Source organism: Lissotriton vulgaris, unplaced genomic scaffold, assembly GCF_964263255.1.
Source record: "Lissotriton vulgaris unplaced genomic scaffold, aLisVul1.2 SCAFFOLD_504, whole genome shotgun sequence".
NCBI lineage: Eukaryota > Metazoa > Chordata > Amphibia > Caudata > Salamandridae > Lissotriton > Lissotriton vulgaris.
In genome coordinates, this window is record NW_028244312.1 from 567221 (window position 1) to 592075 (window position 24855).

Genomic DNA, 24855 nt, shown 5'->3' on the forward strand with positions numbered 1-24855 from the left:
AAAAACATATTAAACACATATGACTACACTTGAATACCTGATGTACTGCTAAACAGCACAGATACACTGTCTAAAACAGTGCAGACCGTGTTTGTGTACCCAAACCCGTCTTTACCGGATACATAATAATGCACCCGTCTAGATGCGTCCCCAGCAATGGTACTCACCGGGAAGCACGGAACAGAAGGCCTCGGAAAACTCGACTGGACTGGACCGGACTGGACTCGACTCGGCTCGTTACGTGAATACTTCGGAACTGGTGGGCCTCTTGACACCTCGGACCTTGCTTCTTTCGGCTAGGCTCTGGTCGGGATCCTCCGCACTCCTCACCGCCTCGTCTGGGTGCTGATCGCAGTCTCCGTCACCTCCGTAGGCCTGAGGGAGATACAGGAAATCCTGCGGGTACGCGTAATTGTCCGTCTTGACTTATGGCAGGGGGCAAAGGTTGCAACGCACCAACCGGCGCGTGAGGTGGGGGAGGGGTCCCTGTTCGGGCGCCAAAATAATGTGGTAAATATTTAATTACCGTCTTAATTTCTATGCAGGTAAGTACTAAAAATAGAATAACTCAATCGAAAAGAAAGACGCAGAGTCCGTGGTGTTAGAGTTCTTAGGGGTTTTATTCCTTAAAAAGGAATGGTTCTTGAACCGGATATCATGTTCCTGACACCACTGGGGTTCAGGAAGGGATAGAGCATACTTTATTGACAAGACATAACTTTTATACTTAAAGCATATAATGGATAGCAATACAGTAGGCGTAACAGCTGAGAGAAACAAGATAAAAGCACACACGTGTTAGCAATACGTAATTAGAAGGCGTGAACTAGGCGTGAACATAGAGGTGTGTGCTAGAAACGTCACATGAAAGTGTCACAAGTAGGTGGGTACATAGCAGAATCTTGCAATGTCAGCAGAAATCTGAGGTCTGGATGCGCGCGCAGCTGCATGACGTGTGATTGACGTGGAGCTGGAGGGTGCAGGGGACTTGACATTTACACTAGCGGAAAGAGACAGAAGTCTGGCATGTCAGATCAACTCGTACCTATATCATATCTGATATCTGTTGTTTGGGAACCATATTATCTAGAGGGAAAGGTCTCTTGGGCAGAGGCTATTCTATACTGACTGTGAGTGCGTGTATAAGCATCTACGTGTCTGCATGAGATGCAAGGGGCATGGGCCTACCATGGTAACAGGAGCTATGAATTACTTGCACGGAGACAGTGAGGCCGGGCCCTTTGCTCTGCAGCTGGAAGGATGTTTACTTGAACTAGTAGGCAGGAATGTATTTCTGAGGAGCGGAGCAGATAATTCGAAGGTTGAATACAGTCTTGGCAGGCAACAGGCTGAGCTAAGCGCCGTTAGCCGCGCAGGGAGTAAGGTAAAGGTCACGGGTACAGAGGCAGGCCCAGGCTGAGGCATTTAGAATCAGAAGGCAGGAGAAGGCTTGATGGCAGAATTCAGGGCCTACTTCGCCTGGGCTGGAAAACGTGTAAAGTACACTACATAAAGACGTTGGCACGGCATACTTAGAAACGGAGTATTCAACCCATTCAGGGTGGATCTGAAAGAGGACATGTTAACGTTGGGCGCAAATGTATTTGCGTCTTCATAGCTGGCACAGGAGGGAAGTTACATGCACTTTAAGTTTGTACATGGAGACGGTGGGGTACATGTTAGGGAACATTTCTTGACCATAAAATTTATATTTCCTCACTTCGGCAGAGAAATATTGCATGTATGCGCTAAACTGCCGATCACTGCCAAAGCATAGCACACAAATTGCCATGCTGCTCGAAGAGCGCAAACCAGATGCGATATTTTTAACAGAGACTTGGCTCACTGCCCAATCCGATCCAGACATAGTCTCAGCCCTACCCACTGGCTACCATATCTTTAGATTGGACAGACCGGAAGGGAGAGGCGGAGGTCTGGCTATCATACTTAAGGGCCAGTACCGCTGCCGTACCACAGCAGAAATTATCCCCGAGTGCGAGAGTATAGAATTCTGCATAGAGTTTAACGCTAATAGCTCATTCTCCGGCACCTTGATCTACCGCCCCCCTGAACCTTCAAAACTGTTCCATAGGTCACTCCCAGAGATCATAGCGAAAAGAATTCTATCCTCTGCTAATCATACGGTCTTAGGGGACCTTAATCTTCATTTTAACTCCCCTTCAGACCACACTGCCAAGGAGCTAATAGACGACCTTGGAGCTCTTCAACTGTCTCAGTTGGTTACAGCCCCGACCCATGAGAAGGGCAATTTGCTCGACCCTATCTTCACCAACTGCAGCGATCTGACTGTTGACCCTCCTGTCCCCCTCCCATGGTCGGATCATTTTCTGATTCCGCTTACCTGGGTTACGTACAAGGTCCCCCAGTTGCCCCCCAAGGTCACAAACAGGAGGAACTGGACAAGACTCCCCTTGGAATCCTGGATGCACAACCTGGACTCCACCCGTCCGCCCCCCTGCCCAGACCCCAGTGTGGCAAATGGGAACTATGTAGGCTGGATCATGAACTCATTAAATACGATCCTCCCTCTCCGCAGATCTTCCTCTAAGAGAATGCAGAAATCAGCGCCCTGGTTCTCTGACTCTCTAAGAGAGCTAAAACGCCACTGTAGGCAACGAGAGAGAGCCTGGCGACTAGACTTTCTCCCGGAAAAAAAGGCATCCTACAAAGAGGCGATCAAAGCTTACAGAGAAGGAGTTAGGACGGCCCAGGCTACCTACTTCTCTGATAAAATCCTGGAGGCCAAATCGAAGCCCAAGGAAATTTTTAAAATAATTAAACAATGTACCAGTGTCACTATTGCCCCCCCTCCGATTAAAACTCAGGACCAATGCAATGAGCTCGCGGAATTCTTCCACAATAAAGTCCTGAAAATCTATTCCACCTTTCCAACAGTAATCACATCTCCGGAGCCAACTGATCTTCCCCATTCAAGAATCCCGCCCTCCCCAGACCAGCCAACCCTGGAGCACTTCCTCCCTCTGGACCTTGACACTCTTGGCAAAATAGCACGCCAAGTCAAGTCGGGCTCCCCACGCGATCCAGCCCCACCAGAAGTCCTGATGCAGGCACACGAAGCCACCCTGCCTGTAATCTTGGAGCTTCTAAACGCGTCCATATCGGAATGCTCAGTCCCCACAGCGTGGAAGCATGCCATGGTGCGGGCGCTGTTGAAGAAACCCAACCTGGACCCCGATGACCACTCCAATTACCGCCCCATCTCACTCCTCCCTTGGGCTAGCAAGGTGCTGGAGAAATACATAAATGTCCAGCTGGTCCAGTTTATTGAAAACCACTCCCTACTGGATACGTCCCAGACAGGCTTCAGACCGAAGCACGGCACCGAAACCGCCTTATTAGCGGTCGCCGAAGAATCTCGAAGGGTTCTGGATCAAGGAGGATCAGTGGCAGTGATCCTCCTTGATCTAAGCGCCGCCTTCGACACGGTCAGCTATGCCACTCTGCTGAACCGTCTCCAGGAAATCGGAGTCTCAGGCGACGCTTTAAGGTGGTTCGACTCTTTCCTGTCCGATAGATCTTTTCAGATCTTCGACGGCGACACAGTGTCTACCAGCAAACCTCTTAGTTGTGGAGTACCACAGGGCTCCTCTTTGAGCCCTGTATTATTTAATGTCTACATGAAACCGCTGGCTGGGATCGTCGAACCGTACGGCATCAAAATCGTGTCGTACGCCGACGATACTCAGTTAGTGGTTTCATTGACCCAAGAGAACATCAGGCAATCCCCGGGAGGTTGGCTGAACTGCCTAGAGGACATCAAGGAGTGGATGAACAACTCCTCTCTCAAATTGAACGGAGAAAAAACAGAGCTCATGCTTCTAGGCCCAGCCTCGCCAGTACCTTTCATTTCCCTGTGGCCCCGAGCTCTGGGCGCTCCCCCCACCCCCAAGGAAAGCGTCAAAAGCCTAGGTGTGTGGCTGGATAAGAATTTTTCCTTCTCCACCCAGGCCACCAAGCTGTCTGCCACATGCTTTGGCATACTCAGAACTTTGAGGAAAGTCCTCCCACTTCGGCCTCTAGAAGCCAAGAAGGTGGCAGTACAAGGCCTCATCCAGTCTCGCCTGGACTCAAATAATGCCCTATACGTAGGGGCTCCTGATATGACTCTCCGGAAGCTGCAGGTGGTGCAAAACTGCGCCGCACGCACCCTGCTGCAGATCCCACGAACCCAGTCAGCTAGACCTGGACTGAAAAGTCTTCACTGGTTGCCAGTAAAACACAGAGTGGCATTTAAGGCGCTGTGTATTGCGCACCGGGCCTTCTGGAAGACGGGACCCGCTATCAACAACAACCTTGTCATCCCCTACCACCCAAACAGGAACCTTCACTCCACTGAGGCTTTCCTGGCAGTTGTTCCCAGAGTGAAGAGAGCCAGGTCTGGGGGCAGGCTGTTCTCGCTGAACACTGCTAAGCTCTGGAATACTCTCCCCCTCTCACTTCGCTCCAACCCAGACCTGCTCTCATTCCGGAAAAAATTGAAGACACTGCTATTTGCTAAATCCTCCGAGCTCTAACTCCTGTGCCCCGTCACGTCTTGTCTCACCTCAGCGCTTGGACGCCCCTGGGCAGCAATCGCGCCTAACAAATTTATTTTCATTTCATTTCATTTCACTATGATGCAAACCCAAATGGAGGCACAAGGTGTTCACATCAGTGATATGCAATGGAAGCTGGAGGACTATGAAAACAGAAAGCGACACACAATCTGGAAATTCTTGGTGTTGAAGAAGGTGTGGGGCAATGATATTTGGGCCTATATGGTTAGCCTTTTGAAGGGGGCTTTCTCTGAGCTGCAAGCTTGGAACTGGGAGATGGAAATCCAGAGAGTGCATCGATTTCCTTTCACAATGTGAAAACCAAGATCTTCACAAGCTAAAGAATTTAACAAATCAAGGGCTATCACTGTCTAATTCCGGAATTGTCTACTTTGATAAGCAGCATTTGAAAACGGTCGTCCAGATGCTAAACGTATTTTTGAGGGACAATCCTTTTTTTCTAGACCTGATTTTTGCCATGTGACAATTGAGAGGTGGTGGAGATTAAGGCAAATGAAGCAGCAATGTCAGACTCTTTGGTCTGGAGCCTACTTAATTAACCCCGCCTATTTACAAATTGTTTAATAACAGAACAAGAGTGTTCACTTACGAAATAAAGGCAAAGAGTATATGGATGAACTGGGGAAAGAGACACAAGTGTCTGAAACGAGCCCCTAGCCTTTAATTGCTGACTGAAATGTATTATTGTGAGACCAGATATAATGAATAACAGCTCTTAAATGTAGACAACTTGATATTAGGGCATGGATAATATTTCTCATTAGAAGAAAGGAAAGGAAATGATGTGGTCACTGGCATTGAGTGGGGGGAAAATAGGGGGCACACAGTTGTTATCATTCAGACCAGTAGTGGTCTGTTTGTCTCATGGTTTTATTGGGGGTGAGGGCCAAGGGGGGAGGTGGGATTGGGCATGTTTGAATGATGAAAGAAGTATTTTTCATGAGGATATTCAAATTATTTTTCTGTTGAAAGTACAAGGGCGTGATTTCAGTGTCTTGATCGATTTGCAAGATTGGCAGAATATTTTGAAGCTTGTAGACACAGGGGCATTGAAAATGATAAGAATACCGATAGGATTAAACTTCGGGTTGCACTTAGAATATATGTGGTTTAAATGATTATGTCAAAAGACGAAAGGTTGTGGAGGATCTAAAAATCTTGCGGGCCGATATTCTCAGCTTGCAGTGAACGATTGTGGAGGGCTCTAGAAAGAAATTGCCAACCAATCTAGGATTTACCCTTATAGCATACACTACGCAAGGTATAAGAACAAGTGGGGAGGCCATTTTAGGGCGTAAGAAAGAACTTAGGGGCATATTAGCAAGAACCTCGTTAAAATTATGGCAAATTATCGCAGTTTTAGCGGCAGGAAACTGCTGCTAAAACGGCGATAATGGGCTTGCTAATAAGCGTTATAGAATTCCAATAGAAGGCCAAGTTAGATGTGCAGGACATCTAACCTGAGCTTCTATTGGAATTCTAAAACGCTTATTAGCAAGCCCATTACTGCCGTTTTAGCGATAATTTTAACGAGGTTCTTGCTAATATGCCCCTTAGTTTTAAAAGTGGCCTGGCAGATAAATATGGGTGATGGGTTATTGTGAAATGTCAAAATGCTAATAAAAGTTTTTTTTGGTATGCTTAGCATATGGGTCTACAATGGATGACCCTGCAATATTTGATTTTTTAAACAAAGAACTGGCTGTATGGCCTACCCTGATAATACTGTGTGGCGATTTGAATATTAATGGAATTGGGGGCTTGTGCATTGTTAGTACAGAGAAACATGTTTATCGCAAACTGGGACTTTTTAAAGCTCTGTCAAATCTAATAAAGGATAACAGGCTGGTGGTACCATGTTCGGCTAAATAATTTTTTCGTCTCACACAATTTGGTATCAACATGTAAATGTAAAATCGAAAAATGAGTATGTCAGACAACAAACCGCTGGTTCTAGATGTATCTGAATTAGTGGTCACAAGAATAGTGCAAAGCTGGTCCTTTAGAAGGGGATTGTTGGCTAACGAGAACTATATCATTCATATGAGCAAACAGATTTTAGATGTATTGGAGTGCAATAGAGGTAGTGTAGGTATTGGCATGGTGTGGGATGCCTTCAAGGCAAGTTTTAGGAGGTAAACACTTATGGGCCCATTAGGATCACCGGCGGATCGCCACCGCGCGCATGGCGGTGGCGATTCGCCCGTGATCTGACCCCACCCGCCACCCAATTCCCACAGCCATATTTATATGGCAGGGGGACCGTTGCGGGCCCCCAGGGACTCTGGGGGGTGGGGGGTGCACATGGGGGGTACCCCCCAGAAGTTCCATGCCACAGTGCCTGCCATGTTGTGCATGGAAGTGTACAACATGCCTTCCTGGCATTGTGGCGGGCGGTGCTGAGTGCACCACCCGCCACAATGACAGGAATGCAGGATGCGCCCACCACTGTAAGAGTGGTCTGCTTAATTCAGACACTCTGTTCATCACCACCCCCTTTTCTGAATCATTTTGTCCACCATAAGCGTGGAAGGGTATCCTCAGATGTGAGTCCCTTGCTCATTGCACCATCAGGATTCAAGCAAGCCGGGCCGACGACGGCTGAAATGCCAGAAACCGGTCCCCGGAAGCTTGTTTCCTTCCCAATATAAGAATTGGCTTGGTAGTTTGGTTTGCCCTGTTCCCATCATGCACTGGGACAGGAACAGACTAATTTGCATGTAGCCAGGTTCTGAGCTGGGATGGTGCAGTGAGCTAAAAAACGGTGATGGATCAAGCCCTGATCTTTGGACTGGTTAAGAGTGGTCTGCTTAATTCAGACACTCTGTTCATCACCACCCCCTTTTCTGAATCATTTTGTCCACCATAAGCGTGGAAGGGTATACTCAGATGTGAGTCCCTTGCTCATTGCACCATCAGGATTCAAGCAAGCCGGGCCGACGACGGCTGAAATGCCAGAAACCGGTCCCCGGAAGCTTGTTTCCTTCCCAGTATAAGAATTGGCTTGGTAGTTTGGTTTGCCCTGTTCCCATCATGCACTGGGACAGGAACAGACTAATTTGCATGTAGCCAGGTTCTGAGCTGGGATGGTGCAGTGAGCTAAAAAACGGTGATGGATCAAGCCCTGATCTTTGGACTGGGTAAGAGTTGTCTGCTTAATTCAGACACTCTGTTCATCACCACCCCCTTTTCTGAATCATTTTGTCCACCACAAGCATGGAAGGGTATACTCAGATGTGAGTCCCTTGCTCATTGCACCATCAGGATTCAAGCAAGCCGGGCCGACGACGGCTGAAATGCCAGAAACCGGTCCCCGGAAGCTTGTTTCCTTCCCAGTATAAGAATTGGCTTGGTAGTTTGGTTTGCCCTGTTCCCATCATGCACTGGGACAGGAACAGACTAATTTGCATGTAGCCAGGTTCTGAGCTGGGATGGTGCAGTGAGCTAAAAAACGGTGATGGATCAAGCCCTGATCTTTGGACTGGGTAAGAGTGGTTTGCTTAATTCAGACACACTGTTCATCACCACCCCCTTTTCTGAATCATTTTGTCCACCATAAGCGTGGAAGGGTATACTCAGATGTGAGTCCCTTGCTCATTGCACCATCAGGATTCAAGCAAGCCGGGCCGACGATGGCTGAAATGCCAGAAACCGGTCCCCGGAAGCTTGTTTCCTTCCCAGTATAAGAATTGGCTTGGTAGTTTGGTTTGCCCTGTTCCCATCATGCACTGGGACAGGAACAGACTAATTTGCATGTAGCCAGGTTCTGAGCTGGGATGGTGCAGTGAGCTAAAAAACGGTGATGGATCAAGCCCTGATCTTTGGACTGGGTAAGAGTGGTCTGCTTAATTTAGACACTCTGTTCATCACCACCCCCTTTTCTGAATCATTTTGTCCACCATAAGCGTGGAAGGGTATACTCAGATGTGAGTCCCTTGCTCATTGCACCATCAGGATTCAAGCAAGCCGGGTCGACGACGGCTGAAATGCCAGAAACCGGTCCCCGGAAGCTTGTTTCCTTCCCAGTATAAGAATTGGCTTGGTAGTTTGGTTTGCCCTGTTCCCATCATGCACTGGGACAGGAACAGACTAATTTGCATGTAGCCAGGTTCTGAGCTGGGATGGTGCAGTGAGCTAAAAAACGGTGATGGATCAAGCCCTAATCTTTTGACTGGGTAAGAGTGGTCTGCTTAATTCAGACACTCTGTTCATCACCACCCCCTTTTCTGAATCATTTTGTCCACCATAAGCGTGGAAGGGTATACTCAGTTGTGAGTCCCTTGCTCATTGCACCATCAGGATTCAAGCAAGCCGGGCTGACGACGGCTGAAATGCCAGAAACCTTTCCCCGGAAGCTTGTTTCCTTCCAAGTATAAGAATTGGCTTGGTAGTTTGGTTTGCCCTGTTCCCATCATGCACTGGGACGGGAACAGACTAATTTGCATGTAGCCAGGTTCTGAGCTGGGATGGTGCAGTGAGCTAAAAAACGGTGATGGATCAAGCCCTGATCTTTGGACTGGGTAAGAGTGGTCTGCTTAATTCAGACACTCTGTTCATCACCACCCCCTTTTCTGAATCATTTTGTCCACCATAAGCGTGGAAGGGTATACTCAGATGTGAGTCCCTTGCTCATTGCACCATCAGGATTCAAGCAAGCCGGGCCGACGACGGCTGAAATGCCAGAAACCGGTCCCCGGAAGCTTGTTTCCTTCCCAGTATAAGAATTGGCTTGGTCGTTTGGTTTGCCCTGTTCCCATCATGCACGGGGACCGGAACAGACTAATTTGCATGTAGCCAGGTTCTGAGCTAGGATGGTGCAGTGAGCTAAAAAACGGTGATGGATCAAGCCCTGATCTTTGGACTGGGTAAGAGTGGTCTGCTTAATTCAGACACTCTGTTCATCACCACCCCCTTTTCTGAATCAATTTGTCCACCATAAGCGTGGAAGGGTATACTCAGATGTGAGTCCCTTGCTCATTGCACCATCAGGATTCAAGCAAGCCGGGCCGACGACGGCTGAAATGCCAGAAACCGGTCCCCGGAAGCTTGTTTCCTTCCCAGTATAAGAATTGGCTTGGTAGTTTGGTTTGCCCTGTTCCCATCATGCACTGGGACAGGAACAGAATTATTTGCATGTAGCCAGGTTCTGAGCTGGGATGGTGCAGTGAGCTAAAAAACGGTGATGGATCAACCCTGATCTTTGGACTGGGTAAGAGTGGTCTGCTTAATTCAGACACTCTGTTCATCACCACCCCCTTTTCGGAATCACCACTGTGGCAGGCGCATCCTAACTGCCCCAACGGGACCCCTGCCCTTATGGCAGGCGGTCCCGTTTCCCGATAGTGGTGGCGGGCGGACAAAGTCTGCCCGTCATCCTCATGACCACCTTAGTTTCAGCCTGAAGCAACATAAAAACAGCAACTTCATTTGAGCAAGCAGTATAAAGATTTGGAGGATATTGAGAAGGAGCTCAGAGGTGCCATTGCAGCAGTTTTAAATATCAAAAACATTCAATATAAACTTACACTAGACCGAGCTGCTATTAGTGACTTGTCAACAGCATCAGCAGCGGACAGGTTTATCGCATGGCAACAGGAATGTCATGAGTATAGTGAGAGAGTGGGGCATCTATTAAAATTTACAGATGAGACAGAAAATAATCCAGCGTGAGAACGCCGAGATTCAGAACTGCATGAGAAATCTAGTTATTGATTCACCTGGAGTCAGTGTAGAATTTTGGAATTTTATGAGAAACAATATGGCAAAGAAGGGGCGGTTTAATGAAGAAGACACAAGAAACTATCTGTATTCCGTCCAGGTAGAGAAGTTCTCCCTTGAAGATTGTGATTTCCTAGAGGCCTCATTTACAGGGGAAGAAATATATAGGGCCCTTATGGACCTCCACTCTGGGAAAGCAATGGGAACCCACTTGAATTGTATAAAGTGTTTATCACTATTTTTGGCCCTAATCTAATTAATACATTATGCCGGCTTCAAATGGGGAAAACTGCTCCCAAGTCATGGGCTAGGGCCAATATATCTGTATTCTTAAAAAATGGGAAACCAACGACGGACCCCTGGTGTTATAGATCTATTACACCGATGAATAGTGATGCTAAAATATTTGAAACTTTTAGCCAACCGGTTGAGTCAGCTTATAGGAAAGGTGATCTCCCCCAGACAACATGGCTTCTTTCTAGGAAGAGGAACAGAGACCATATTGAAAGAGTTATAACATTATTTGATGCTGCCTGTATCACAGTAGACCCTACGGCGCTAATTTTATGGATTCCGAAAAAGCGTGTGATAGGCTCTCCTGGGATTATTTATGGGCCGGATTGGAATGGTTTGGTGTGGGTGAGGGTTTCACTGATGCTATACAGGCAATGTATAATGCTCCTACATCCCAGCTGCAACTTATGGAGAGCAGTCGGATCAGTTGTGGATTAAAAGGGGGACAACACAGGGATGTCTATGTTCTCTGCTATTATTTGCATGTTCTATCAATCCCCTGAACCGGAAGATTGACCAAATATATGAATGAAACCTATGTGTTTTCAGGGGTGTAATACAAAGATAATGGGCTATGCAGATGCTTTAGTGGTAGCATCCCCTGATCCTAGTTTAGCATTGGTGAAAATTGAAAAAGAAGGCTTGGTATTTGGGAAAATATTTTGATATGTGTTAAATCAGAATAAAACACAATTAGAAGTAAATAGGCTTGCAAAACTAGATAATTGAAAGGTAACGAATTCCGCAATATATCTTGGGGGTAACCAAAACAGCACAGTTGGATCTAATAATTGAGATGAAACTTGTCCCAGTTATTCAGAAGGGGAAGCAGGAATTTGGTAAAATGAACGATTTACACCTGTCTATAGTAGGTTGCTGTAACATTGTCAAAATTGTTTAGTTATTTAGAGCGATACCACTGGCGACAGAGTAGCGCTTGTTTAAATTAATGGACGATATGATTTGTATATTTATCTTGGCATACGGAAAGACGCGGAGGGCATTACAATTTATAACCCAGGGAGAGAGTGGGATGGGATATTCCAAACTTGAGGATGTATTATTGGTCTGCAGTGCTCTAATGTATGTGTTCCTTAGTGGGGGGAGACTTGACGATCAATAGAACAGCGATGGGACGCTGGATGCCTATGAACTAATTCTTGGTCAAGAAGTCAAAAATAGTTTTCTTAGACATATTGAATCAAGCTATTACAAGAAAGTTAGATTTAAAACCCTTCGGGCAGCAAATGAGATTTGGTCTTCTTTGAGATAAAAGATCGATTTTGGGAGAGTGAATTTTCATACCCAGTTCCTAAGGAACCCTGCACTTCCAGGAATTTTCCATTATGTAGTATTGTCATGCTTGGAAGATTTAGGTGTCAGATGGGTGTGAGACCTCTATGTTGCAGGGACAAAAGCCTTTATTCGAGGAGGTTCAAGGTAAATATGGAGTTGACAGGGAAGATTTTTGTAAGTGTGCACAGACACAAAATTTGCTATAAAAACAAGCATTTGCAATGCAATCGGTCTCGTCTTCGGGACCTTATATGTATTTAGCTATGGAGCACATTATCCTGGGTGCTGAAACATCTACTGTTCTTTTACATGGAAGGAAAGTAAGCACCAAACTGCGTGACACCCCAGGTATGGGAAAAAATATTGTCTACGGGTGCTTGTGGAAGATAATTTCTATGGACTGGAATCTAGAAAATGCTAAAGTGATTCTGGTATGTTACTTATCTCTGCTGGTTGTTTTCTATCAAGAAAGTTAAATAGAAGAAGTTGCCAGAAAAAGAAAAAAAAATCTCTCAGCAGAAAGCAATTCAGGTAATTTACTGACCTCTGCTGGTCGTTTTCTATCAAGAAAGTTAAATAGAGGCAGTTGAACAGAAACAAAAGTCCCTAAGCAGAAGCAGACAAATCCTAGGGCTGATTTCCAGAGCCCACAAAGTACATACACATATAAGAATATAATAAGTATATAGTAAAATATATACAAGAGGTATCGAATGCTCAACCTAATCAAGCATTTGCAATGCAATCTGTCTCGCCTTTGGGAACTTATGTGTATTTAGCTATGCAGCACATTAGTCTGGGTCATGAAACATCTACTGTTCTTTAACTTGGAGGTAAAGTAAGCACCAAACTGCTTGGCACGCCAGGTATGGGAACACATGGAGAGAAATGTTGCCTTTCAGCAGGAAATGGTATAGTCCAAAGCTCTATTTTTAATATAAAATCAAGGCCTTCGGTGGTTATAGCACTGAAAATGCAAGATTTGTTATGTCACTTTTTTGGCTCAACTCCATCGCAAAATCTCATTTGTCAAATAATGTAATGCGCTCATATGTACTCATGATAGACCTGCAAAACATATGTGTGAGGTCTTAAGATCTGACGTCACTTCTTGTGATATAATTTCCTGCGAGGTCATGGGTGGTGATGCCATATGCATTGTCACGCGCCTATGATGTCACTAACATACTGCCTAACTTGGTTAACCCCCATATTTTTTGGGACTTGCCCTGTTCAGTTTATAAAGCCCAGCCACCCCACATTGCGCCCGCAGAACACAAGGACGCAACCGTACACTTGCCACAGCACTCCGACAACTATCGCAATTCTCGATTGTGAAACCAAGGACTTTGCTCCTCTTGATGAAACTGTAGGATCTTAAGCAAACTGCCCCAGGTCCCTGTGCCTCATATTTCCTATGTATGACATTGTTCTGCATTCTTTCCATCACCTGTTGTTTTTTGCATTTGTCACCCCGAGTGAGACGGGTATGCTCAGACGTGAGTCCCGTGCTCTCCATGCCACTGGAATCAAGCTATCCAGGCTGATGAGGGCTGAAAGCCCGAAACCGGTCCTTGGATGCTTGTTTCCAGTCCAGGGAGGACCTGGCTTGGCAGTTCGGGCTGCACTGTTCCCATGGGGCACAGGGTCAAGACTGATTTGCATATGGCTGGGTTCAAACTGGAATGGCATGGTGAGCAAAAAAACGATGGATTTAGGCCCAGATTTCTGTACTGGGGTGAATGTATGACATTGTTCTGCATTCTGTCCATCACCTGTTGTTTTTTTCATATTTCCTATGAGGCAGTACTGGGTTGGGCAATGCAGTTTACCAAATGGCGGTTTTTGAGCGCTTCAAAAACAAACGGGTGGGTTGAGGGTCCAAGGGAATATTTAATGGCCTTAGCACAGTTACAGCCCCCTTATCAAGATACGTATTACAACAAAAATAACTGTGGGTCTATAGGGAAAAGTGTCTATGTGTGTCTTGATGACTCTATGTGTGCCTTAAATGTGAGGCATACAACCGGATATTTGCACAGTGTCAGTGAATATCCATCAGTTACTTTTCCTGTACCGCCCTTTCATCATCTGGACCCTACACAGAGTGGGGAGTCCATGTTGTAACCACCTCCAAAGATATGGTAGTGAGATGGCTAACTGCAATGGTACTAGGACCCGAGAGGTCAGTGGCTGGTGTATATATGTAACTGAAAGCAGTGCATGGAAAAATTTGTGAAAAAAGAAAAGTGCTCTTATTAAAATTGGAGAGTGAACGCAATTATTATTATTATTATTATTATTAACGAATTTTGTACCGCGCACGGTTACCCAGGGGCATCCCAGCGCTTATAGAGACCTAGAGCAGGCTGCTAATACAAAGCAGAAAGAGCTACAATTATTCTGGAAATAGATAAGTTTTCAGATGTTTCCGGAACCTAAGAAGACTTGGTTCAGAACGTAGTGAGAATGGGAGGGAGTTCCAGGCGCGCGCTGTATGGATGGAAAAACTCCTGCCTCCTGCAATCGTCACTTTATTCTGGAGCCGTCCACTTCCAAAGAGATAAAAACAAATGAGTGCAAATAGGTCAGTAGGTTAAACAAATGGCTACTGACTGGATTTTCTGGTTTTTAAGCGCTACCTTACATACAAGGTAGGCATCAATAGCGTGCGAAAAGGTGAACAGTCACAATATCGAATTTTTAATATCGATTTGCCTTAATATCGAGTTTTAAATATCGAATGGACATAATATCGAATTACAAAAATATAGTGGTAAACAATATCGAAATTAGGGTAAGAAATGTCTATTTTTATAATATCGAAGTTAGTAATATCGACAGTCATAATATAGTTGTTAAAAATATACATTTTTTTTTGTGTTTTAAGTGTTAGTATATGTGTTAAAAGTATGTATTATTTTTGTAATGTATGTTTGCATTTTGCTAAAGTAATTCATTTTGTGTTATTCAATGTGTTCATAATTTAATTCCGTAGCGGGTTGTGGGCTTATAGGGGAGTAGGGTGGGAAGTAATTTAATTATAGTACATTAAATATTAATTTTTAGGAAATATTAATTATTTTTTATTTAATTTTGCATTTGAGTTCGGGTTGTGGGTTTATAGGGGAATAGGGTGGAAAGAAATTTAATTGTAATTAAGTAATTATTTATTTTTATTTATTTTTATTGATAATTAATTTATTGTTAATTAATTATTAATTGGTAATACATTTGTATTAATTGGTAATTCATTTTTATTAATTGATTAATTGATAATTATATTAACTGTATTAATTAATTATTTGAAGCGGGTTGTGGGTTTATAGGGGAAAAGGGTGGAAAGTAATTTAATTGTCATTTATTAATTATTTAAATTATTGTTATGTATTGATAATTAATTTACTGTAAATTAATTATTAATTGGTAAAATGTTATATGACTTATTAATTGAGGGTATTGGAAATGAATGTGTTGTTAATTAATTATTAATAGGTAATTCATTTTTAATGAATACAATTTATTGATATTTATAATTAATTAATTATTACATATTTTGTAATTAATTTTTATTTGGTATCGATAATTTATTTATTTTTATTTAAATATTACATCATTACTTTCCCTACTGTTGCACTCACTGGAGAGGGCATAGTAATTTTTACCCTCCCGAATCCAACACTTTCCCTACTGTTACACTCACTGGAGTGGGAATAGTATTTTTTACCCCTACTCTATCCACACTTTCCCTACTGTTGCACTCACTGGAGTGGGAATAGTAATTGTTACCCTCCCGCTATCCAAGCCTTTCCAACGCTTTTCTTACTGTTACACTTACTGGAGTGGGAATAGTATTTTTTACGCTCCTGCTATCCAACGCTTTCCCTACTTTTGCACTTACTGGAGTGGGAATAGTAATTTTTACCCCTACGCTATCCAACACTTTCCCTACTTTTGCACTTACTGGAGTGGGAATAGTAATTTTTACCCTCCCGCTATCCTATGCTAAAAATATTGAATACTTTTTAATATTATTAAGTTAATGTATATATGGATTACAAAAAAAATGCATGTTTCTTTTTTTAATTACATTAATTGTTTATTAATTGTGAGGTTATTTAAGTATTTTTAAGTATGTTTTACTTAATTATATTTAATATTTCTTTAATTTTACATTACTTTTAGGACATTTAAAAAATTCAATATTTTTACAAACATAATATTTACGATATTTTGGATTCGATATTTTTGTACTCACCTTGTTTGGACATAGGAATTCGATATTCTGGTCGACGATATTTTGTCTCCGATTGTAGGTCGATATTTTGCTCCTCGATATTCTGTCAGTGATTTGTGTGAAAAGTACATCTGTCCCAGGTCAGACGAATGGCTGACTCATCCTTGTGGTTTTCTCTCTTAACTCTTGGACCTGTAGTATAGAGTTTGCATGTGAAAAACATCTAGAATGCAAACAAGGGAGCTAAGTAGGACCAAATGAACTACTTGCACACCAAACAGGGAGTTCAGGATGCCATGCCATCAGGAGCACCATTTTTCACCAAAAAGTGCCTTTTGGGGGTTGTAATTTGAGTTTATTTCAAGTTGACAATAAAGCTAACACCTGAAAAAATGTTGTGCAGAGGTGAAGAGTGCATGACTGGACCACGTTGTCCCCAATGACATCAAGCCATCTGGTAACCTTGTGATGTGGTGTGTTCATTGACACCTTTGTACAGAAAAAATGGTGAAGTAACTCGGCTGGCGGCTCACCGACACAGCTCACACCCGGACCCTTCAATTTGACAGCCTGCCTATGGGCGATTATGACCTGGAAATTTTAAATTACTCAAAGGATGAAAATGGACACATTGTCCCTACGTTTAAAAGTAGGAACTCCAGTTTTATAATTGACCACCTTATTGTGTCCTCTAATATTGCTCCTTATTGTATGGCCCCCAGGATTGAAGTCTCCTCTTTGAGCGATCATAACTGTATCATCTTAGAAATTGCTATCCGGGGTGGCAGGACAGCCCACATAGGGAGAACAGTGTTGAACATCGAACCACATAGGTCAAATGGGGTAAGAGTGAGATGGAAAGGGGAAAAATCCGAGGAACTAACAGGTGAAATTAATCTTATCCTAAACAATGATAATGATCCAGATCAGGTCATAGATACCTTTAATGGCATTAACACATTTATTGATGTTATGTTTACCAAGTCCGGTAAAGTGAAACCCAACCATAGACCAGGATTTTTTTTTTTCTATTTTCTATTTCAAAACACACCGAAAGACTGTGTCACGCAGGCGTCTCCGGAAGCCCTTCGAGTAAACACTGCATGCCTCGCAAAGCAAGCAGCGCAAGCGCAGTGCCGCTATAGGCAAGACCTAAAAACTGATGGGCCAAGAGGCTTTCCTAAGGATACTATTATGGATGTGGTGGTAAATAAAGAAATGTGCTCAATTAGTCAGCTATACTAGGGTCTGAATCAAATATCGCAAGATGACCTTGAGAAACATAGTGACAAATGGGATGGGATACTGGGTTTAAATAGCGGGAACATTTTAGAATCTCTGGAACTGGCTGTACGCATTTGGGCTGGGCTGGGCTGCAGGCTCAACAGTATAAAACGTGTTTTGATCTTTATCACTCACCAGCTAAAATTGCTAAATGGTGGGGTTCAGTTGGTGTTCAGTGCTCCCTTTGTCAAAGTACAGAGACGGACATAATACATGTTTTCCACCTGTCTACTCTTAGATATCTGAAAGAAGGTTATTGTAAAAATTTTGGAATGCTCCCTAAATCTAAAGGTTATGTTAATACCAGAATTAATGGTGTTAGGTGTGTCTAGTGAAGGGACTATTGGAGCAGATCATTATTTTTTGTTTGTGGCCATGGCTGGGGCCAGTATCTGCATTTCTTTAGCCTGGCTAGACAGAGTGGCTCTCTCTTTTCAAAAATTGCTCGCTTGGCTACTGTCAATATTTGATCTTGAAAATGTGATTTACGAACGGGAAGGTTGGAGAGCCAGAAAAATTGGGAACCGTGGGGCCCATTAGGATGTTGGGCGGATTGCCCCCGTCAGGCTGGCGGTAGCCACCGCCATCCTGTCCTGAATTCCCCCCAGCCATATAAGAATGGTGGGGGGACTGCGGCGGACGGAAAGACCATCCGCCGCTTTTCCACCCCGGGGCGGAATAGGATTAATATGGTGGCGGTGTCTAATAGACACCGCCAGCCACATTAGGATGGCCCAAATCGGATGCCTTTCCGTGGCGGCGATGCTGCCACGGAAAGGCATGCGGTCTTCACTCTGGGGGCCCCCTGCGGACCCCCAGAGTGAAGGAGAGGTGGGGGTGCACACGGGGGGTACCTGTGGTACCCCCCTTCATTTGCATAAGCAAAGCGGTAGGCACCGCGCAGTGCCTGCCGCTTTGTTTATGCAAATGCTGTAATGCATTTTTAGCATTGTGGCGGGCAGTGCTGAGAGCACCGACCTCCACAATGCTAAAAATGCAGGATGTGCCGCCACTGTGGCGGGCACATCCACAACACCCCCGCCCTTATGGCAGGCGGTCCCATTCCCCGGTAGGATGACGGGCGGGTCATCCTAATAGGCCCCCGTGTTTGGGCACCAATTCATCATTGGAAAATGGATATAGAGATAGATCAAGATGAAACATGATTTGAATAAGTTATTCTGTATTATATGTGGTGATTTGGGGGAAGCTGGGATGCACTATTTTGGCACTTTATTAAACGGTGGGGGCTGTCCTGATGTGCTTGAAAGAATAAGGGTTAGGGCATTTTGATGAAACATGTAAAATAATATGTTTGAATGTTGTCTTGATAATATTCAACAAACTTACATGAATTTAGGACAAATTGATAACCGATACCGTTGGGTGGACATGGGTCCTCAGCTCCTTTTTATCTGGTTGTTTTTCAAGGATGAATCTTCTCATGTATTTATTATTGATTATATATATAATAAAAATAGTTATAAAAAAATAATGGCATTACACAATAAAACTTTGAAAAACTAGTTTGAAAATCCTCTCGGCTAAACTTTCAATGGATGAAGCATGCAGTGGTCTGGAATTTTGTTTTGGTAGATGTTGAAAATGGCCCAAAAATAAAATCACTCTAGACAAGCTTGCAATGTCTTTAAAGACTTTCATGAACTCGCCTGTGGTCTCTGCTATGTACATACAAGGTTAGTGGACTTCAAAAGCTAATCAGAGTTCAGGCTTTTGATAACTGGCTCAGCAAAAGGACAGGGTGCCGACAAATATCCGACTGATATTTTTGCACCACGTCGAACACACAGGTTGACAGACTAGTTAGTTTTAACTAAGAAAACATTTCTGACTGCATATTCAATTTCTAGATTTTTCGATCAAAGAAAAAATCTGGTCCAAACTAGTCATTTTTTGGATGTGGTAATAACCTCTGGATAAATACCAATTCTGCAGGTTTTGTTTTGATCCTGATACAATATTCCTGTGAAGGTGTTCCACTGATTAGAACAGGAGTCAACACAGTAATACTGCAAGCTTTCCACTGTTCTGACTGGCAAAGCATCTGGAGTTTTACCACAAATGTTTCCAGTGTTATTTAGGAAACTTCTCCAATAAAAAACCCACCAGGTCAGTGGGAAATTCGAACAAGGCGTGAGACGATTCGACTGAAAACCTACTTGTGCCTGAGTCGGAGTGACAAGCAAACTCAGGACTGAGGGGCCTATTTATAAAAACCACGCAGAGCAGTAAGTCACCTTGCTGTGCTGCACTGAGTGACAGGAAAAGGGAAGGAATGTGACATATTTAAGGCAATAAGGCTAAAGCGTATTAGGATTGGAAGTTACTGACTGTCAGAGCAACATTTGCATATGGGAAATTGCACAAAAGTAAAAAACGTATAACTGTAAATAATTGTTATTTTAATATTAGTAATACTGCATTGTAATAACGATGATTTGAGTTTGTGTTTTTAATGTATTTTCTGAATTCTCTTGTGTTGATATGTTTTAGTAATTGAGTATTGGTGTCTCTTGATTTGTAGGATTTCAATTAATCATGCCAAAAAATTATTATTATTATTATTATCAATACGGAGCATTCCTGCCTTTTCCTCTGTGCTGGCACCCTTTTGGCAGGCTAGCGCCAACACAAGCTCCCTTGCACCATGGTGCATGGGTGCCTGCGTTGCAGACGGAATTGTTTTTGTGGGACACCTTCCTGCACCTAAAAAATCCTCTGAGGCATTTTCCTTTTACTCTGTGTGCTGCAGACTGTTTCATCCATAAAACTAGGCAAAATGAGAGGGAAAGATATTTCTTCTTGTTACACCTCCCCTGAGGAGGGGTAGCATTTTGCTGCTTTCCCAGGTCCACCAGTGGTAGTAAATCAAGGAATGTGGTGAAATCAGTGGGTGGATGAAATGGAACATCCACACTACACCACTGGAATGCTTCCCTGGGGCAGAGGAACATAATGCAGCAATTTGCTCAGTGTTGCGTTACTCTAGATTTATCAAGCCACACAGGGACAAGCAAATCTGACTCAGTAGTAGCATGGCACAAGGGTGACGCACCTCGTTGATAAATTAATTTGTTTATGGGATCTAGGAAAAAACGTGCACTGGAACAATGGAATGAACAATACACATATCTTGCAGCAGATGGATTATCATATGCAACTCTTGAAACTACATGACACTGAACAAGGAGTCTAGGTTTTACAAGATCCGTTGACTAATTTTAGGAGAGATTTGACAATAGTTCAGACTATAGCCTTTGCGAGCAGCTGGGAGTATCTGGGCAAGCGGTAATACAAGTGTGGCAAAGTGATGAGTGACCCAACATCTCTGACTGTAGCTGGAGTTCTCCAGATCTTCATTGCTTGAAAATGTACTCACAATGATTGAAATTATGCAGAATTGTGAATTATTAGGATGATTAATGGAATATTTGCTCATTGTATTTTCCAGCTGACGCACGAAGTCCCCGATTCCAGGGACCAACTCTATGGATAATTGTCTTGCTTAGTGTCCTACTAGTCCTGGCTGTGGTGGGATCCGGCATTTGGAGTAAGTGAATAATTTCACAGAAATATTTAATTGAGGAGATTTTTGTTGATGAATAAACAAAAAATAGCAGAAATATCCCCCAAGAATATTGGACATTTTAATTTCACTTCCCAGCAACAGCAGGTACATGTAAGGTAAACTCAGCTTCACAACCAGGTAGCATTCTCTCAGTCACCACCAGTGTATTATTAATCCATCCAGAGAACCAAAAACACACATACACATGCACATGCACAGGCATACACATGCACGAACACACACACTTCCCTCTCGCACAAGTCAATGTTGATCTACATTCTATAACTGTCTCAGCAAGGTTTCCTGATAAGCATCAAAACTGTCCCTTCGGAATCAACTTGTACAAGTCTTGGCATCACCTTTACCAGCAATGTCTGCTGAGCATGCATTGGGGAAGGCTCACCCTAATGCAAAGGCCTGGTACAAAATGATGCCCATCCACCCTTGCGGAATGTGGTCAGGGGCTCCTGAGACTCCCATATCTCGCAGAAATATGGAAGACAGGCTTAGCAAAGGCAATGTGTAAAGTATTTGTACCAAAACTCACAGTAACACAGTGAAAACACCACAAATGGACTCCACAACAGTTTAGAAAAATAAACGTATTTACTCTAAAATAAACAACACCAAAACGACAAAAATCCAACATACAAAGTTCAAGAATATGGTTTCGAAAGTGTTCTTAAGGTTGCGTTAAAATAATCCACAGTTGCGTCACGTTTTAACCAACAGTACCTTTAGATGCAACAAATGTTCCAAGTGAAAGCTGCAGCGTTGAAAAGCAAGCGATGCGTCACTCCTGAGACCCTGGGGAGGTGATGCGACAACCCAGCTGGATGCAGCGGGCGTGTTGCGGTGGAGCAAGACCACTGACTCATTGTCGGTGAAATTGCTCTCCCACCCTCGCAGCTCCACCATTAAGTGAGGTGCCCCTGCCCCTGCACTCTTGAGTGTTTGTGATCGAGGCCCTCCTCTACCCGCAGGTTTCCCTGCGCCTCATCCCTGGTGGTCCAGTCGACCTCTGTCTCCTTTCTTTCTTTCTGCTCCTTCACTTGTTTTTCTCCCCTTTCTATCTTTCACCTTTCTGCACCTCTGCTCTTTTGCGCCTTATTTCTGCCCATTCTCCCTTTCTCTCCCTCTTCTCCTTCACTCGTTTTCACTCGTTTTTTTACCCTTTCTATCTCTCACCTTTCTGCTCTTTTCTGCATCTCTGCTCTTTTGTGCCCTATTTCTGCTTATTTTCCCTTTTTTCTTTATCCCTTCTTTCCTCCCTTTACCTTTCCCCGCCGCTGCTGCCCTCGCGGCCCCTCCCCCCCCCAGCACGACCGGCCCAATCCAGCTCCCCTCCCCGCTCCCGCCTCCCAGCTGTCCAGCCCTCCCCGACCCCTACTTAATGGCGGCCACTGCGGGGACAGGCGAGCAAGATCACTGACTCATTGTCAGTGAAATTGCTCTCCCACCCTCGCAGCTCCACCATTAAGTGAGGTGCCCCTGCCCCTGCACTCTTGAGTGTTTGTGATCGAGGCCCTCGTCCACCCGCAGGTTTCCCTGCGCCTCATCCCTGGTGGTCCAGTGGACCTCTGTCTCCTTTCTTTCTTTCTGCTCCTTCACTCGTTTTTCTCCCTTTTCTATCTTTCACCTTTCTGCACCTCTGCTCTTTTGCGCCTTATTTCTGCCCATTCTCCCTTTCTCTCCCTCTGCTCCTTCACTCGTTTTCACTCGTTTTTTCCCCTTTCTATCTTTCACCTTTCTGCACCTCTGCTCTTTTGTGCCTTATTTCTGCCCATTTTCCCTTTCTCTCCCTCTGCTCCTTCACTCGTTTTCACTCGTTTTTTTACCCTTTCTATCTTTCACCTTTCTGCTCTTTTCTGCATCTCTGCTCTTTTGTGCCTTATTTCTGCTTATTTTCCCTTTTTTCTTTATCCCTTCTTTCCTCCCTTTACCTTTCCCCGCCGCTGCTGCCCCCGCGGCCCCTCCCCCCAGCACAACCGGCCCAATCCAGCTCCCCTCCCCGCTCCCGCCTCCCAGCTGTCCAGCCCTCCCCGACCCCTACTTAATTGCGGCCACTGCGGGCGCGCCGCTGGTGCACCGAAGGCGCGTCAAAGGCAAGCACGTCTGCGCCCGTCTGCGACCCGTCCGCGACCAGCACCAGGAACCCTGGACCTCTGCCCCGCCAACGCTACGACCCAGCAGCACTCCACGCACTCAACCCAGGCTGCAACAACAACTGCAAGCTAGCATCACCAGCCGACACCCATGGACCCTTCAGCTGTCACTGCTGCCGGCACACCTGCAGCACCGCCAAGAACACGGATCCAGCACAACCCGCCCACAAGAACACAACAGAACCGAAGACCCTGCAATGCATCCTCCTCAACGTCCGATCCCTCCACAAACACGCCACAGAAATCTGGGACCTCCTCGACAGCACAACCCCAGACGTAGCATTCTTCACCGAAACCTGGACCAACACCACCTCGGGACCGGACATCGCCATTGCCAACCCCCAAGGATACAAGATCTCGAGGAAGGACGGCCCCATCCACCCAGGAGGAGGAATCGCCATCGTCCACAAATCCAGCCTCCGCCCGAGCACACTCCCTGACGAGTCCACAGAACTGATGGAACACCTTCACTTCAAGATACTGGCCAGCCCCACCGCCGCCCTCCGAGGAACCCTCATCTACCGACCCCCTGGACCCCGCGGACCCTTCGCCAACTCCATCACGGACATTATCTCCCCGCAGGCCATCGCATCCACCAACTACACCCTGCTGGGAGACCTCAACTTCCACCTCGACAATCAACTGGACCCCAACACCACATCCCTCCTGGACAACCTCCACAACATTGGACTCCGCCAGATCGTGACCGAGCCCACGCACTCAGCAGGACACACCCTCGACCCCCTCTTCACTACAGGAAACTCCCTCACCTTCAGCCACACCACCGAACTCCCATGGACCGACCATCGTTGCGTCCACTTCACCTTCAGAACACCCACCATCCACAGACACCAGCACCTGCTTCCACAAAGAAACTGGACCAAAATCACGTATGACCAGCTCACCAGCTCACCTCCTCACTCAACAACTCCACCCCAACCATCGCGGAAAACGATGACCCCAACACCGCAGCCCGAACCCTGCATAGATGGATCTCGGACAGCACCAACACCATAGCCCCCCTTAAGAAAAACAACAATACCCGTGCCAAGAAAGCCAGATGGTATACCACCGAACTTCGAGAGTCCAGGCGCACATGCGGCCGCCTCGAAAAGGCCTGGAGAAACACCAAATCCATAGAAGCCCACAACAACTTCAGAGCCGCCACCAACGCCCACCATCAACTCATCAGAGAAACGAGGAAAAAAGCGATTGAAGACAGAATCTCCACCCACGCACACTACAGCAAGGAACTCTTCAGCATAATCAAGGAGTTCGCCCAACCCACCAGCGAGTCTACCGACATCCCTCCCACACAAGACCTCTGCGACAAACTCAGCATCTTTTTCCACCACAAAATCAAGAGCATCTACGACAACTTTGACGAAGACAACCAACACACTGAACCCTCACCAACCACCCCCGACACCCGGAAACCAGCGATTGATGACTGGACAGCCCTCACCACCGAAGACACACTGATGACAATGAAGTCAATCCACTCAGGGGCCCCCACGGACCCCTGCCCCCACCACATCTTCAACAGAGCCGCCAACACCATCGCACCCATGCTCCGCCAAACCATCAACCGCTCCCTGGCGACCGCCTCGTTCCCCAACGACTGGAAACACGCTGAGGTCAACCCCCTCCTAAAGAAACCCTCAGCGGACCCCA

General features: G+C 45.2%; 1 protein-coding gene across 1 annotated transcript in view; it reads left to right on the forward strand.

Annotated features, from left to right (window-relative positions):
* LOC147668103 (uncharacterized) overlaps nt 1-24855 on the forward strand; it is a 414401-nt gene that overhangs the window by 209305 nt on the left and 180241 nt on the right. Inside the window, exon 5 of the mRNA XM_086948782.1 lies at nt 20900-20998. Within this exon, the coding sequence (XP_086804908.1) occupies nt 20900-20998 (99 nt within the window). The remainder of the gene's footprint in view (nt 1-20899; nt 20999-24855) is intronic.